At 47.1% G+C, this 17628-nt stretch overlaps 1 protein-coding gene across 4 annotated transcripts; it reads right to left on the bottom strand.

The window, feature by feature from the left end:
* Positions 1331-16325, bottom strand: KIAA1147 (KIAA1147 ortholog). Of its 4 annotated transcripts, none has more exons than XM_021388484.1 (9): positions 16067-16325; positions 11384-11483; positions 10205-10363; positions 9353-9506; positions 8958-9096; positions 8371-8502; positions 8030-8180; positions 7522-7590; positions 1331-6416 (listed from the first exon to the last, which is right to left on the bottom strand). In XM_021388484.1, the coding sequence occupies exons 1-9, from the start codon at positions 16308-16310 to the stop codon at positions 6221-6223; spliced, it is 1344 nt and encodes a 447-aa protein (XP_021244159.1). In that variant the 5' UTR covers positions 16311-16325; the 3' UTR covers positions 1331-6220. The 4 variants fall into 4 exon arrangements, 2 of the variants coding, with proteins under 2 accessions (XP_021244159.1, XP_021244175.1); XR_002435710.1 differs by having other exon boundaries at positions 6281-6416; positions 6835-7590; XR_002435712.1 differs by having other exon boundaries at positions 6365-6416; positions 7522-7586.

Here is a 17628-nt window from a genome sequence, read left to right on the forward strand (position 1 = left end):
TAAGAGTTTACATTTACATTATGTATAAATCTCAGGAAAGCTGGAATCTTGGAAAGATTTGTTTTGGGGGATCTAATGCGAAGGAAATATATACAGTGTTGGAATTGCTATATGAAACAGCTGAATAGATATCTCTTCTGTCCCCAAATAAATTGGATGTCAGCGACACAATTTGAAAGGAAGTTTGAAAACTGCCAGTATGTATCTATCTTGGTAAGAACTTTGTTTTCTCTTCACCTTGCCAGATTCAACAGCACAGGGCTCTAGTCAATAACATAGTAGAAGTATATTCTTTTGATCGAGTTTAGGTATGTTATGCAGAAGCACACTGGAGAATCACCTCTGACCTGGAGCTGTATGAAGTCCATGTGGAAAGACTCTTTAACAAACCAAATGAGCCCTTCTTGTAAGTATTAATTTTATTCCTGTAGTAGCATAAGACAAATAAGGGCATCCAAGTATCTATTAAGATTAATTGTACCTGGTTGCTTTTCTCTTTAACGTAAACAGTGCTCATCACTACTTATGCAACCTACATCCCTTTGAGCTCTAGCTCCATAATTGGCTATGTTGATTTTGAGCTTTTTTTTTTTTCCTAATAGCTTCACTTTAATTGCTGAAAGGAAATGTTATTGACTTCAGCAAGGTTATCTTGTTGGCCTTATTATAACATACAAGTTTACTTGATTCTGCCTTGTTTACTTGGGAACGATTGATCGTTATTTTTCTGATGTGATTGCTGTTTGTACATAGTCTCCATGCCTAGTCTAAATGCATCTGTTGATTCTTTGCTGTAGTCAAAGTAAGGACATTAGTAAATCGATTTCCAGTTGCTTTCTTTAAGACAGCAGCCTGGCTGCATGCTGCTGCAACAGCATCCTCTGCTGTCAGCATGCTAAAATCAAAATGCTTTGAAAGGGCAGAAACAGGTTGGTTTTTTGGGTGATGCTGGAACCAAACTGCATGCTGACCTTTCCTTGGCCCTAGTGTGGAGAAACTCATTACCTAACCACGAAACCCTTTCTTGACTAAGATACAGGAGAGTAGAGGCCTGTTAGATGTTCTTAATGATAGTGCTGCTGCCAGAGCCTGTGTTGAGCTGTCTTCATTTGATCTGCAATCACAAGTGCCCAAAAAACAGCTCCCTGGGTCACTCAGACATGTTGGCTGCACTCTGTTCTTTTTGCTTGCCACAGAGACACCTGGAATTTGTTCTGCAGCCACTGTCAGGGGCAGTTCTCACCAAGTGAGGTTTTCCTGAAGCTGATGCTTCTGTAGGAAAATTAGCAGTGTTTTTGGCCAAGTAGCAGGAAAGACAAGGCAGCAGCCATTTCAAAAAGGTAAGCTTTAATTGTTTTAAAAAATACCCATGTTTTAGTAAGCAGTTCTGCTACACAGCCACAGGCCTGTGGGAGCAACCACACATCTGCGAGACGCAAATAACACCAGAGCTCTTATAACTACAACCAGTTTGCTTAAAGAGGCTAAGTGATAGCTACAGCTTCTGGTTCATCTGGACCATTTCAAGGGGAAAACAGTTCACTCCCTTCCCTAGTATTGGATGCTTGGCTCCTGCACACTGTGATTCTTTGCTCAAAGGTAACCAAGAGCTCTTTTCAGACCTGGTGTTGGTAATGCTGTGCTGCTGTTGAAGTACCAAGGCCAGTCTGAAAATACAGGCTGATATTTAAATACTTATATCAATGCAAGTTGATTAGCTTATATAAATGTCATTCAAGTGATTTTTTTTTCCCCTTCCTTCACAATTCAGAGGTCTCTCAGTATGAAGTGGTTCTAGATATCTGAATTGCAACATTCAGAGGGGAAGATGTGAGGAAATCATAATATAAATAAGTAGAGGCTGAACCTACTACCTACAGTGTAGAGGAAAGGACTCTGTTCTTATGTTTCTGTCTGACAGCAAGACAAACAACTTTATTTGTATGAACCCCAAGACAGGAAGAAGGAGAACGCTAGGTCCCACTCCGTGAGAACATTTATCCTGGCTTCAATTTACAGTACATTCTAGAAGGGCTTAAAATACCATAACATAAATAAAAATGAAGGATAACCTAATAATGGACCAGCCCAAGGCACCTGTTTATTTTAACCACAATTAGTCATTTCCATTTGAATGTCATGCTGCATTAACCAGGATCTGAAATCTCAGTTCGCTGGCACTTTATCATTCTGTCACGTCAATGCATTCCAGTCCCTCCAAAAAAAAAAAGAAAAAAAGAAAAAATCCACCACCAGCGTGTTGTCATCTCCCACCATCACCAGACCATTAGTTTGGGGTGAGGAGGAACAACAACAACAACAAAAAAAAACAAGAGCAAGTAACTTAAAAGTTACCGCTATGATGAGATAATTCAGGGTAGTTAGCATGCTATGTAAACTTTTACAAGAGGACAGAGTACTTTGTACTGCTGTTTCAGAAACCACTCCCTTTCTCCCTCCCAAAGCGTGCCTGTCCTTTGCCCCAGGAGGGCCGCAACTACTCCTAACCTCTTGCCAATGAACTCTGGCACTTCTTAAAATGCAAGAAGTATCATAGCAACACCGCTTTACTCAGTAAGCCTGTACAGTAAGCTGCTTTGTTGAAAAGGTGATAGAACTTCCTTTTGCCCTTCAGAATGATGGGTAGGAGAGCTCATCTCCTCTGACAGATGTCATCATTAGCTCTAACTTCTTAAGTAACAATTTAAGCTAGAAAAGAGTGTGTTAGCATGTCTCTAAGATAAATCTGAACTCTAATTCAGTAAAATGCCTCCTTCCTAGTATCCGCTATCATTCTTAGTTGTATTTAGCTCAGTGCTGCTTGCTCTACACTTGCAGTGAGATTTTCTCACGATTTAAATGTCTAACACAGTATATCACTTACTGAGATTTTTAAAACTTAGCATTTATTTCAATTCTGAGCTTTTTACTCTCTACTCCAGATAGTAAAAGTAATAATAATTCATTACTTAATTACACATGTCTAGTCCAACTAAAGATGCAACTGTGAGGCTCTTGCTCTTTCCTGTAATTGCTGTATGATGAAGGCAGTAGGAGAGAGAAACATACCAGCCTATGTTTACTGGAGCACTGGGTAGGCATGGTTTCTAGAATCACCATTCAGCCTGGCCTCTGATCACTCGCAACCAACCAGAGACATCGTACCAGGAGATTAAAGGCACCACTGTAAAGGCAAAGTACTTCAACTGGAAAAGAGGATCTTACAGTACTTGTCAATATCTGACCTTATGCCACACTTTTCTTCCTCTTTTAGTTTAAAATATACCAAACAACTGACCCCCCTCCAGCTGCCAGTATTCAAAAAAGCAGCTATTAAGTTCCAAGGAGGGGATTTACAAATGTCTGTACTTAATTCAAGGTAAAACAGTTAGTCAGCTCTTGGACAGATACAATTCAGTGAAATTGGTTCAAAGGCTAGGAAACAAAACCAGCCTGCTAAACAGGCACAAGCTATAGCCATTTTTTTGTATTTCATACTGCTCTATCAAGGATTTTCTATGTGCAACACCAGTAAATACAATGTCTATTGTATTAGGAAAAGACACTGCAGATGAAGAGTTCATTTGCAAAGAAACAAATGAGGAGGGTTTAGGATAGCTAAGTCTTTTTGTTCCGTTTTCTATTTGGATACTTCTGACTTCCTTCCAAGACAGGCTGTAGAGAAGCAAAATTACAAGAGCAAAGTAGCTGTAGCCATCGAGCTAGGATGCAACATGAATGTTACTTCTGCAGTAATCTGCTTGCTTTGCTGCTTCTGCACCCATGTTCTAGCTGACAGCTGAAGACGTAGTTTCTGAAAAGCAGAGGTTAAATGTTAAACGATCAAGTCAGGAGGTTCTGCTTGGTGGGTTCTAGCAGTGCTGTCTCACAGCCCTGATGTTCTGACAGCTTGTGAACATGGTGCTGTAATGCAGTTTGTTGGAAAAACTTTGACTGCTGAGACTGTGAAACTTCAGTGACAAGTTAAAGGTTTGTTCCTGTTTGGCTCAGCAAAAGAACTACCAGGGAGAACAGAAAGTTATCAACAGCTGATCACGGCTAAGCTACATAGAAAATGAAAAGAATTGTTGGAGAGTAGTTTCAGTTCTTTTTTTAATATCTGAAGGAAATTAAGTCACAGCAAGATGATGTCTGCCAAACTTCCCAGAGGTCTTCACTGCAGACAGCGTGTTAAAACTGAAGTGGAAGCTAGACGGCATAGAGGTTGTGAGTCACTTTTATACCATGGGTATCAATTTAAATACAAAACCTTTCCTCGGTGAAAAGAAAACAAAAAACCCCACCAAATCTAACAATATAAGCAACTGTGTTTTCCCCTGTAGAAAAGCATTCCAAGTCCTGAAAAGCGAGATGGGGAGCAACTGTTTAGAAACAGATCACGAGAACATAATGCGCTTAAGTTCATACCAATGAACTGTGCAATAAGTCTTGTGAGGCCTCTGATCCTACATCTCACTGAAACTTCTGAATCCACAGCAAGTAAAACTACCCCTTTGCTGCATAGCCTTCAAGAAAAAATGCCAACCTTCTTCTTCCTTCCAGAGGAACACAATTCATAAGGAGCCTACTTAGGGAACACTTGCTTCACTTGTTTTAAAAAGAATCAGCAAGTGAGAGATCAGATTCAGGTGCTGTCTCACTGTATAAAATGCTATGATAAATGTATAACACCAGCTACAGTTTGCATTTCTACAAACTGCAGAAAGGCTCAAAGGTGCTGAAGTCTCTTATGGTAGAGGGAGAAACTAAGTAGCTGTAATGGTAGTTCATGAAAGAACAGTTAGCTTAAAGCTGATGCTACTACTGGCTAAAGGTTTTTGGACAAAATACTATGTCACACCTACAACCCATAGTTCCATTCTTGGACTTTGCATGGCAAAAGGATTACCCTTCACAGGCATAGACTTTCTAGAGGAAACCTCTGGCCCTGCATAAACTGAATCCTGCTCTTTCCCCACCAAAAGAAGGAGAAACACTGGTCTGCCCAGGTAGAAAAAGGTTTGCTGTTAAGCCTTTGCTTCCAGCCAGTTAGCATCACCAAACTCCAGGGGAACCTCCTGCAAGCCTTAAAGTCATTCCAGCTAGAAGGTCTCATACTGCTCTCTGTCTCACACTGAAAGGCAAGGACAGAAGAGGCAGTGCTGAAGGCTGCTTGACAAAGGAGGCTTGGCAGACAGCACTGAAACAAAGGAGTGGCAAGTACTGTCTGCTACAAAGGAAGAGCTAGTGCCATTAGGGCATTCTTCACCGATGTAATCCTGCCCAGCATCATCTGAGCTGAGGCTGGAGAGCATAGGAACTGCAAGGTGGCTCAGTGGTGTTGGGCCCTCTTCAGTGTGAGGACATCTTGCTGGTTTGAAGATATTAACCCAAAGCAGCAGGTTCAATACAACTGAAAACCAGAGGAAGGGTAAGGAGGGATTAAGTAGAGATAGTGCTCTTTTCCAGCTGGGAGACAGGCAGGTATAGTCTTACAGACAGTTTATACCTTAAATGCTGGAAGTGAAACAGTGCCACTCTGGTAAGCAAAGTCATAAGGTCCTATAGCACTCCCTTATCCCAAATTTGTTTCAGCCATTGATGAGGAAGGGTGGCTTTCTTCCACTTCAGCTGCTAGAAGTTGGGCGAGGAGTGTTTAAAGGAGTCCCAGTCTTCATCATTTGTTTAACTGTCCCAACCCGTAAACATGGTGGGACAGGAGATGTTTTATGATACTGGGACACTAACAGCCTGTGCTGAAGCTCTCTTCAGTCAAGTGGAAGAGGGAATGACGGGAGGGTTTTCCAGTCAAGTCTTGAGAGCTCAGCGGCAGCATTTCACATTGGTCCCCATCAGACAAAGTGCTTTCCTGAAGTCTTCAGCCCTCACGCATCCAGACTAGGCCAAAACCTAGCTCACTGGCACCAGTGAGGGTTGGTGCAGAGATGCCACTGGTCCTATCTAAACAAAACAAAAAACACAAGTGAAAAAGAATAGGAGATGAAAACAAACAAAAAACCTGGAGTGGGTACTCCTTGGGAAAATCAAGGGGGTAAAAATAGAATCACATTTTCTTTTAAATTATAAATACTTTCCATATAAAGTTATTAAATAAAATGAGATCCATCCAGCGGCTGTGGTGAGTTCCAGTGATGCTCCTAAGCAATGTCTGATAGTCTTTAAGAAGTGATCTTTGCTCCCCGTTTCTCTTGCTCTTGGTTTAAGTGCAGCAGGGGTTGTCAATGACTAGCATAACATCAATGCCGTACACTTCCAGTAGGTCCATAAGGAAACTTCGATCCCCCTGGGGATCCAGGCCCATGCCTCGTGCGTGGTCAGCTGTCAGGGTCTTGTCCTGGCTGGCTGACACCTCCATCAGTGTCTGAAATATGCGGTTGTTCTGCTCCATAAAAAACCTGTAGGATAAAGTCAGCTGAGGTGATGGCATTGAACCCCCAAAAGACAGCACATTTACCAAACAGGCAGCAGAGCACCAAAACTGTGCTTAGGCCACTGTAATCGTAGATCTCACTGTCTTTGTGATACTGCAGTCGTTTTCTATCCACCCTATAACAAAGGGTGGAATAAACAAAAGCAGTAACTTTTCATTTACAGTCATGCTTCTATCTGGCTGATTTATGGTAGGCATTTTCTTCTTCAGAAGAAAGCCACACTGTAAGCTAACATGTACTTTGTGGTAACTGAGTGGGTACATCAGACCTATAGCTCCCAGAGAGCAAAGGAGAAAACAACATTTTTATCCATCTAGTATGCCACTGAGTAAATAATTCTCTATTATTGGATGAGAACACAGCAGTAAGAGCTACTTCTTACCTAGTGCTTTCCTAGGAACACGGAAGGATTTGCAAGAAGAGTTCTGACTACATCTGTGCAGCACAGCACTAAGTTCTGCCCTGATGGTCTTTACACAATTTCATCCTATAACTTCTCAGCAGCTGCAGACTGTGACACAATAGCAACAGGCAGTGAAAAGCTTCAGAAGTATTAGAGGTGTGGTTTTCATCCAGTTCTCTACCTCACACTCTACACCCAGTTCTGGTTCCTCTGTTTCCCATTTACAGAGCCAGCTGCACCAATGGGCTGATCCTCCACACTCAAGTCTTACCTCTGCACTGTACCTCCCCCACAGACACTGGTGTTTTCCTGAGCCAAATGTTTCTGGCATGAGAAGTCCTATGATGCTTATGTTTTCAAAACTGGGAGGGGATTCTTGCATTTCTTATTATGTTTTAAAAATTTCTTTCTCCCTTCCAGTGTTTAGGAGACCCCACGGGAGACAAACATGGCTGCCTTTGGCTTCTCAGATTGCAAGGAAGATGATCTGAAGAATAAGAACCAGTTTGGCTCTTGGATCCCCTGAGGAACACAGAACTGACTATGGAATTAGTCAGAATTAACCATGGTGTTTCATAATATGCTAAACTAGCACAACATGAAATCAGTGAAATGTGTTTCTTAAGCCCAACAGTGACCAACTAAGCATTAGGGGTAGCCACTCACAAGATGAAAAGGTCCTCTTCACAGGAGCTACAGTCCTCACCCACCTCTTGAGAATACATTAACATCTGCCTGAGAGAAGGGAGACAGATTAAATGCACATAGCTCCAGTGAACTCAAAAGCATTACGAGCAGACAGTTCACACTGAAAACTTCACATCTGTTTCTTGGAGTCACTCCAGTTACCACCGCTGCCCCAGTATCTGAGGCAACAAGGTAGTCTTTCTAAGGCGCTGGGCTAGAAGTCATGGCGTAAGGGTAATATTTTCACTTCTGCTACTGATCAGTAATACATCACAACCTCTGCTTCTCCTCCCGCCTTCTGTCTGCTTCACCAGCTCACTGCTGGATTGATTATATGTATGCAGAGTACCCAGGGACTCTCATATTAGTCAGCTACAGCGGAACCAGAGTCTCAGATGAGCTGAAGCAGTAGAGAACTTGAATAACATTAAGACATCCTGCATCTCCTTCCTGTCAGAACCAGGACCGCTCAGATCTCTGTTATTACCTCTGGTCGTTAAGCCGTCGGTATTTCTCCTTATCAGCACTGTTAATTTTCAGGAGTGGTTGCAGGTGCTCGTGATGTGTCTTCACATTCTGGTTGTCTACATAGACATCATAGAGATCCCGTTTCTCCTCAAAGATCTTTTCTGTTGTACCTGCCAAAATCAGATGGGATTTTTCAGAACAGCGTGTTGCTCTCCCTGCAGACCAACTGTTCACTCATGCTTTTGTAGATAGTTAATCCTCACACGTCTTATTTCTCAACAGTTTTAGTCTATAGCCTGGTATCTCAAGATATTTTGCAGCCTGAAATTAGAAAAGTTCTGCCTAATCCATCGTACTTACAGGCCACATATGATACTTCTGTCTCCAGCATTTCTATGTCTGCCACATTGACATAGAAGAACGGTTTGGATTCTGGGACAGTTCCTCCAAGACCAGGTAGAGAAACGTTGGCAAGGCAACAGCAGCAGTACACTGCAGACGAGAGAAGCAAGTGGTGAGATGCTTTCAGTATTCCCTGCAAGGGCATTACGAACCCTGCTTACTCAGTTCTCCCACATGCTCTTATGTAAACAGTGGTTATAGCTTTGAAACGCCTCTGGACACCAGAAAATCTCAAGTGGGAACATCTTATTTTGGATAGGAAATAATCAGTTCTCCCACCAGAATCCCATGTTCCAGATTCCACACATTCATTCGGCAGTCTTGTTTTCCAGTGCTTCATAGTGCCAGGTATGCCCTTAGCCAAAAGGCCTGAAGAAAAGTGTTTTGTAAAAAATAAGATACGTTCAGGGCAAACTTTATCCCCCACGAAGAATGGCTGTGATGGATTTTTAAGACCTGCGTGACGTCTCTTCCCTCAGTACCCACAGGCAATTTGGCAGCTCTTCAGCCTACTATATAGCTCTGTGGTGTCCCTGGAAACATACCTCTATAGCAGACAACTCCAACTGGGGGCGGTGAAAATATCAATATGCGCTTGCGCAGCAGGGCAAACTTCCAGAGGACAAGAATCTGCTCACCAAAGAATTTGATGAACTGAGACATACAGCCAGCAGGGTGTGTGATCTGCAGGTGGAGGGAAAGGGAAGAAAACAGCTTAGAGGTGACACAGGGACACATGCACAGATGCTAAGTCTAAATGTGGGAGCAAGACCAGCACACAGCAGTGACAGGGAACTGCAGCTTGTAACAACCCAAGTCAATCTCATTTAAGCAGCCTACAAAGGGCTGGAGTGACTTCTTGCATAAAGAAGTACGAGACACCAGTAAAGAGCAGCAGCACACTGCATGTTCCCGCAAGCCATAAGAGCCCCTGCCTCACCTTCATCTCAGGGTACATGTATCTGTGGATGGATGGCAGCCAGTGGACCGGCTGCTGGGAGGTGGTGGTACCCTTGCTATCAGGGAGAACACCCTTCTTGTCATCATAGAATGCCTCTAGATGGGAGTAGTGCCCTGGCATCTCCAGCTGGTGTCTGGAAGAGAAAGGAAAAAGGGAGATCTGTAGTGTCTCCAAACTCTGTTTATTCAGTGTTTTGCCCCAGCCAGTATCTGCTTTTGGAAGTAGCAAAGGAGCCCCGGGTGCCTCAGTTGCACAGGCAGCCTGTGCATAAGGAGTAACACCAGCTTTCTGTGCAAAGAACAGGCAGGACTGAAGCAGACAGTGAACTGGCTTATGCATAGGACTGATCATCTTTCAAAGCGTACTCCGGTAGGAACAGCTTTCCTTTGTACCACACCCGTTTGCCTGAGCAGGCCCACTGAACGCAGCTGAGGCATACACTGAGCCAGAATCACGACGGCAGGCTTAGAAGCCTCTTGTGAGCTCTCAGTAAAATAGTTTTCAGAAGGACAAGAGATAAACTTGTCCTCTCAACAAGAGGACACTAACTTCTTGTCCTCTCCTCTACCAGTTGTCCCCACAGTGCTTCAGAAGAGGTAGGGTTTGGACAGCATTCGATAGCCTGCTAGCAGTGAAGAGACTGCTGCTAAATCAGTTCCTTCATTCCTTCCCCATTGTGAATTGTACCCTCTCTCTGGTGAGCCAGTCATTGAGCAAAGTTATAACTCAACATTCCACTCGAGTTCTCACACATCTAAAACTGCTCTCCACTGAAGCAATGTTACCTTTCCCAGGTGGGGAGCAGCAAGTTCCATACCTGAGGGAACTTACCTGACCTGGTTCTCCAGGAAGTGCATGTACCTATAAAGCAGGGTGTAAGAAGGAGACAGGATCCCCACAGACTTCATACGGGCACCACGCTCTAACTCACTCTCCACAGGCATGTTGGCAAAGCAGGCCAGGCCAAAACAGAGCCCTTTCCGGAAATAACTGGGGACAAACGTTTCACAGAAGAGTTAATGTTAAAAGAAGGGAAAGGAATGAAAGAAAGGTATCCTACCACCAAAAATACTGATTTTTAGGAACACAGTTCCTTCTTAAAGGAAGCCCCTGAAATCCCACTCTGCTATCTGAAGGGTTGAGAGCTGGCCCTCAGCAGGACAGGACCATGCGAGGGCGGAGCTTCTAGTGCCTCGACCACCACCAACCCGTTCCAGCCATGTCACAACGTGGCTACGAGGAGGGAGAGAACTCGGGAGACCAGTAGGGGATGCAGGACCCAATCAACACAGTACTGTTCTTCTAAGGAAGAAGAGCCTGTGATGCATGAGGCTGTGAGCAGACTCTAGCTACTTCGTCATATTTTGGGTGCCAGCACGTGGAAGCGTACTCCAGCTGAGTGCAAGTCTACATGCCTTTGAGAAGGTAACTGTTATTCCTGACCAGAAGGAACAGCAACAGTCTGATTCATTGCAAAACACTGCTGCATTGCAACAGCGGGCTAGTAAAAGTGTGAGAATGCAGAACTAGCCATCAGTCTTTCCGCTAAAGGAAGAAACCAGGGGTGAAGAAAGTGACTGAGGACTGTTTATAACAACATTTAAAGGATCCAAAAGTGCTGACAGAATTAAGAACCATAGAATTTCTAAGTTCTGATCCCACAAACTTCTTTCTATTTTACTTCTGCCATTCTCTCTCCTTCGCAATAGCTCTGCTGACTATCTGAACGTTTGCAATGCAGTATCATTTGCCCAATAAGCATTAAAATTTGCACACCTCTGGGAAGCTGGCTGACCTCCACAGCCACAGCTGTCACACAGCAGATCCCATACAGCCAGCTGGTACTGGATACGATATTAAGCGTATCTGAAGGCTATGTGGCTTAGTGCAGCACAGGTGCAGGAATTTAACTTCACAGGTGGTACTTCTCTTGCATGTTGTGAGCTAAGGATGGTGATGTAGATGTACAACCAAGAGAAGGAAGAAGTAACCCAGCTCAGGCATACTCACATGAAGTCCGACTGGATTTTGTGGGACCCGCTAGCCATGGATTTGAATTCCACACCTTCCAAATCGATATCTTGAGGTAAACACCACTCCACCATGTTGCCTGCAAATAAGCACATTTATTTGGGTGAACACAGACACGGTGCTCATTAGTGAAGGGTCAACACCGGCAATAGCCAGCTGCTGCTTTTACATCAGTGCCATGCCAGTAACACTGAAGTAACACTGCTCCAGAACTCCCTCTGTCCTGGACAGAGGCCGCGATACTGTACTCCACTCTACTATATCTCTCACAAACTTCACTTTTTGCAGCACAACGCCCAGGTATTGCAGAACTGTTTTGGAACTTAGTGCTATTTTGTGGGTTGATCCTTTATGTGCTTTATCACAGAACAGGTAGCACTCTACCTCGCCAAGTACTCTGACAGTGGACAAGCTATAATATTGATACAGAAAGAACCCTAAGTGTAGACTGCTGCTCAAAGAGGAGCCTCTACCTAAGGCAGCATACTGATCATCACTATTCCCTAGAACTTCTTTTTTTTTTTTTAGGGTAGAAGGAGATCCAGGCACTGCGTGTTTGTACATGCAACAGTAACCAAACAAAAAAGCACACAGGTTACACATTAGATCAAGATTAGCACGCAGATATCACCTGACAACCCAGCCAGACAGCATGCAGTTGTTCAGTGGAAAAGGCCACCTGAGGAGCCCACTCCTGGAACAGATGGTATCAGAGAAGTCTTAACAAGTCCCTGGAGTGGATCAAGACCTGCCCTGTCGTGGTATTTCATCATGGGTGAAAATGAGCTCTTCTCAGGCTTTCCCATGCTGGTCCTTCAGAGCCTACCTTACTCGCCTGGACACTCCTACTGCAGCAAGGTGCACTCTAGGTTGCAAGTTGAAACATGGTATCTGTTTCAACAGAATTTGAAATAATGCAACTTATTTAAAAAAAAAAACGAAACAAACATCACTCACTCTGAAGCAATGGCACAGGCACTCATGGGGATGAGCATCCCCCCCATAGACACTGCATATATTTGGAAGGGCCTTACACTTAGCCAAGGCATTTAGAAATAGAGGCCTCAGATTTAAATATCTCTGAGACCTGTCTCCTGTGTTATTACTCATACCGCATAAGTACATGCATGCAAATTCGCATTGAGCTGTTGACATTTAAATAGGCTATTTTTTTCCTCATAGATCTCGTATTTAGCAGACCACCCCCAGCCCTGCCTGGCAAGGACTTCAAAAAACAACAGCGTGGCACCAGGAGAGATGTGGCACCCAGGCGCTGCCAGCCCACAGGCATGCTGCTCCCCATGGGCTGGCTGAGCCATGCAGCTCGTGCCATCCCGTGCTCTGCCGCAACGCGCCTTCGCCTTTAACAAGAGTGAAAGGCTGGCAGAGGGAAGCGGTGACATCATGCCACTGCACGGTCCCCTGTAGGTTTTGCATATTATATATATAGATGTTGGCTTTTGTTCTGTGGGGGTTTTGTTTTTTAAAGGCGCAGGACCCTTCCTTGACAGAGTAAGGAAATGACTATTGCCTCCTAACCACAAAGCTGTGGTTACGGCTAGCTCCTCTTTTAAGGCCCGCACCACAGAGAATCACATGTTGGTCATCAGCTCTATATTAATGCATCAATAAGCAAGAGAGCACCACCGAGCAAAGGCAAGTAACTTTGTTTAGTTTATCAGAAGCTCTGCTGTCTGCCAGGTACGGAGGTGGTGGTGTGGACATGGCTCAGACAACCTGTGTGCCGCAACGGTAAGGAAGGAAAAGGTGTCTTGAGCAGATTCTTATCTGCTGCGATCCCACAAGACCTATTGCATGTCATGTAGCGATTTGTCCTGGGCTCTGTCACTGCGGGCTGACAGCAGCAACCCACACCTGCGCTCCTGGCAGTTCCTCACACCGCCGTGCCCTATGAATGTACGGGCGACGTGGCAGCCGGAGAGCCAAGGCGGAGATAAAAAGGCTTGAAGTCATTCCGGTGAAACAGAGCAAACAAAGGACGCGACGGCAACTGCCAGCCTGCATGAGAAACAGGAGGAGGGAGGAGAGCCACGCTGTAGGAAAACAGGAAGCACTTGGTTTCCCCTGCAAACGGCAGCTCTCGTGCACGCAGAAACTTTCCAAGTGAGAGCTGAGCTGGAGAGAGCTTTTGCCAGGAGACAAATCTGGAGATCTTGTGGGAGCTATCTCCCAGCACCAGGTCGGTCAGAAACAGCACTCTCAGTTGCTGGCATGTAAAGTTAAGGATGTTCTTCCATTTCTGCTTGTCTTTTCTTCCCCATCACCGATGACACTAGCACCTGATGGCTGCAGTAAAGTCACCACCTGGCCCTCCTCACTGGTAGATATTTCCCAAGGTCTTCAGGGTGCTGGCTGGCTGGTGCAGTGCTGTGCTGTACTGGGACAGGACATGCACCAGGTGAGACCTCGCCGTGTTCTGGCTCAGTTTCCCAAATGGAGGAAATGCGGGACAGAAAATCGGAACAGTGATATGCTTACTGGTGGGAAACCAATTCCTTCTCTCACTTCTCCCTTATGTCTCCCATTACTCACATCACCCCTTAAGCCAACAGGCTGTGCAGGACCTCCACAAAGTTAGCTGTTATCTCCATCACAGAAAGAGGGCTAAGAACGTTCAGCCTCTTTTCCAGTATTCCAGAAGACTGAATGTGGCATTGACTTTACTTCATCTTTCTTTCTCTCCCTCCCAAAGCAAAATTTATTGCCCTATTTCTTTTTCCTACCTTACCCAAGGCAGGTATGAGAGAGCTTGTGGAACCTAATGCCAAGTAGGTCACACCTACCGGATGTGTCCCAGCCGCTGCCTAAGGCAATCTTGGGTCTTCCATTACTGCCCGCCCCAGAGAACACTGGCACTGGGAAGTTCTGCAGCCTCCCAAGAAGCACCTTGTGACTGCACTCTTTGTGGGGCCGTGTTGGCACAGACCAGGTGCTTATGCTTTTTCAAGTGTCAGAACATTCTCAACTCTTTATTCCCTTGAGGGGAGGGCTGCTAAAGGGCAGGGAGCAAAGAGAAGGCAGCACGGTTGGCTCCTGCCCTGCCACCATTCTGCTCTCCTTGTAACAGCCACAAGGAGGTCTCTGTCAGGTCCTGCAGGTTCACTGTACTGCAAGTAGGGAGAGCACTGTGGGGTTAGAGGCTGCCTCCAACTCCTGGGTTCAGCACACACACAGTGTCCCAAGGACACTGAAACCACATCAGCAAGTTGGCAACCCTGCGAGGCCAGCACATGTACCTGCCAGAAATACCAAGCTTGTCTGCCTCGAACCCTTTCAAATTGAGGAGGGAAGTTGCTAGAGCCTTTATTTCTGCAGTCACCACACGCTCCTTCGACAGGATCCCTCATGCTACTGCCCACCTGTATTTGAGCAGACATTGCCAGGAGTTCTGCCTTTCATGTGCCTGAGCAAGCTTCCACAAGGAAGGCTGCTGCGCTTTTCCTGGGCAGTGCCAGCTTGGTTTCTGGCTCAGACACAGTACGGATGATCTCCTTCAAGCAGCACGCAGTTCCAGGTACCCTTATGTGCATTACAGAAGTCCCTTGCACAACCTGACACGGTTGACCAGGAATTCCTCCTTCCAATGCCAGCAAGCTGCTCTCGCTGCAGCTCTGGGAGCTTTCTTCTGCGTCTGCATCCTCCGTGTGCAGTTTGCCTGTGAAGCTGACATCTTGATGCGCTCCTCGCCTGGTACTCCTCGCGTTCAGCACCAGCACTGCGCGGCAGCAGCACACCGACCCTTCCTGGACCCAGTAGCCTTTTCCTGGGCTGATGACACCACACAAACTGCACATCGGATGTGAGAAGAGCTGTTGCCCAACTCTCCCTGGACTCCATTCAAAGCAACAGCTGGCCCAGACAAACTCCTGAGAAAGCCAAGCTTTCTGCCAACCAGGAAACCTCCCCATTTCATAGAAGGCATATGCTGTCAGATTGAGAGCAACCTGCTGCCGCAACCATCCGCACTCTGCTGTGTTTTGGGTACTTATGGGAAACACCTCCCTCCCCATCTCCAGTCAGAAAGGCGACAGCCAACCTCGTTCAGGGTTTTGGTGAGTCCCAAGCTTGTGACCTCCAGGCTCTCCCAGTGGCAGCACAAAATGGGTAACGTTTGGAGAGCCCTCGGGCGTTCCAGGGCACAGCAGCCACGGGTTGGCAGCGCGTGGTCCGACTGCATCCTGGGGCTCTGTTCACGCTGCTTCTGGAGGCTGCAGCTCCAGGCAGGGTCGGCATTCACTTTCAGGGCTTCCTGCGAGCTTGGCCCCTCCATCAACAAAACAAGACAAAACCAAAACAAACCAGCATGCTTTACACCAGAATTATTTTGCTAGGAATTTCCTAGGCGTCTGTCGATAGAAAAAGAAGAGGACGCCGTTTCCAGGCCGGGCTGTGGGCGCGTTGCTGTGCCTCCCACGCTGCTCCCAAACTTCCTGCCGGCCCCGGGCCGTGCCCCGCTCCTGCCAACATCCCGGTGCCGCCGTCGGGCTCAGCCTCCGGCCGCGCATCCCCACGCAGCCTCCCGTACTTACGGATGCGTGCGGGCAGCGCGGCTCCGCCAGCGGCCCCCGGCAGCCCTACGGCGACGGGGGATGCTCCGGGCCGCCATCCCCCGCCCGGCCCGCCGCGCCCGCCCGTGCTCACCCGTGCGGGGGTCGAAGGTGACCACGAAGACGGCCACGATCTGGTCCTCCTCCGCCTCTGCCCGCGGCGGCGGCGGCCCCGCCGCCTCCGCCTCCTCCTCCTCGCAGACCCACGGCGCCGCGCTCCAGCCGCCTCCGAGCCGCCGCCCGCCGACACCACCCGCCTCGGCCGCGGGCGGCGGCGCGGACACAGCCGGGCCCTCGGCCCAGAAGAGCAGCGGCGCCTCGTCCGCGCGCTCCACCATGGCCGCGCCGAGCCCAGCCGAGCAGCGCCGGCCGCCGGCGGGGGGCGGCTCCGGGGCGGAGAGCCGACGGACACGCCCCCAGGGGAGGGGAGGGACTTATCGCCGGGAGTGGGACGGACCCTGGGCAGCCTGAGCCGCTGGGTGGCGGCCGTGCCCGCGGGGCTGGGTGGGCTTCAGGGTCCCCTCCGACCCAAGCCGTTCTGCGTTCTGTGAGTTCAGCTCAAGGCGGAAACACGGGGACGCCAGCACACTCTAGGCACCCGCAGCAGCCAGCCTCAGTGTAATTACCATCCTCCTTACGCTACCACCATTAAGCATCATTAAGTTTAGCTCATTTCCCTGGGAGTTTCTGATTAATTGGATTACCCAATTAAGCAGGCCACAGTTAAGGGGAAAGCATTGCCATGAAGGCTTTAACTGCCCAACTTTTTGCCTGTTTATCAGCTCCAAGTGTTCAATACGCCATTAAGTAACTCACCATGCAGTACCACCAGCATTGCTTTTTCTGTGGCTTCCGCATCCTTTCGCTACGAGCTGTGGCTCAGCCAGCACCAGCACAGGCCCGGCAAAGTCACCCAGCAGAGCTATGAGCAGCTGTGGGTGGTGGTTGGCAGATGGAGGTATCTGCAGTAGATGATGGGCAAGGAAGAAAACCAAGAGCCCTGCACAGTACTTTGGTGCTGTGTGAGGGGTTTTAAAGAAGAGCCAAACTCTGCTCGTACCTGCACGTGTTGCTCTCACCACATGGGCAGTGCCAAGCTGAGCTCTGAGGAATGTTTTTCAGTTTGTCAATACTGACAGCTCGCTTCCCCCTCTCTGTGCAGAGTTTAAAACCAAAGGCAATCTGTTTTTGTACTTCACCAAAATCAACAAACCCCAGTCTCACTGATCGTGGCCATGTGAGGAGGAAAAGGTGTCCCTCTGATGAAGTTCTAAGAATCATAGAATCATAGAATCCTCAGAGTTGGAAAGGACCTGTAAAAGTCATCTAGTTCAACTCCCCTGCATTGAACAGGGACACCACAGCTAGATCAGGTTGCCCAGGGCCTGATCCAGCCTCGCCTTGAAAGTCTCCACGGACCTGACCCTCACTGTAAAAGACTTTTTCCTTACACCTAACCTAAATCTCCCCTCTTTGAGCTTGAAGCCATAGAACATGAACCAAGAACACGATCTCCTTATCTTTGAGCAGTTCTCCAGGGTAAATAAGAAGTAAAAACGTGGTGGCTTTTAGTTAGATGTAAAATGAGCCTTCCTCACACTCAGGCCAACATTTCTACTGGGGGCAATGGCTGTCCATAGCCCCTGGCAACAACAA

Source organism: Numida meleagris, chromosome 1 (genome assembly GCF_002078875.1).
Source record: "Numida meleagris isolate 19003 breed g44 Domestic line chromosome 1, NumMel1.0, whole genome shotgun sequence".
NCBI classification, from domain to species: Eukaryota; Metazoa; Chordata; class Aves; order Galliformes; family Numididae; genus Numida; species Numida meleagris.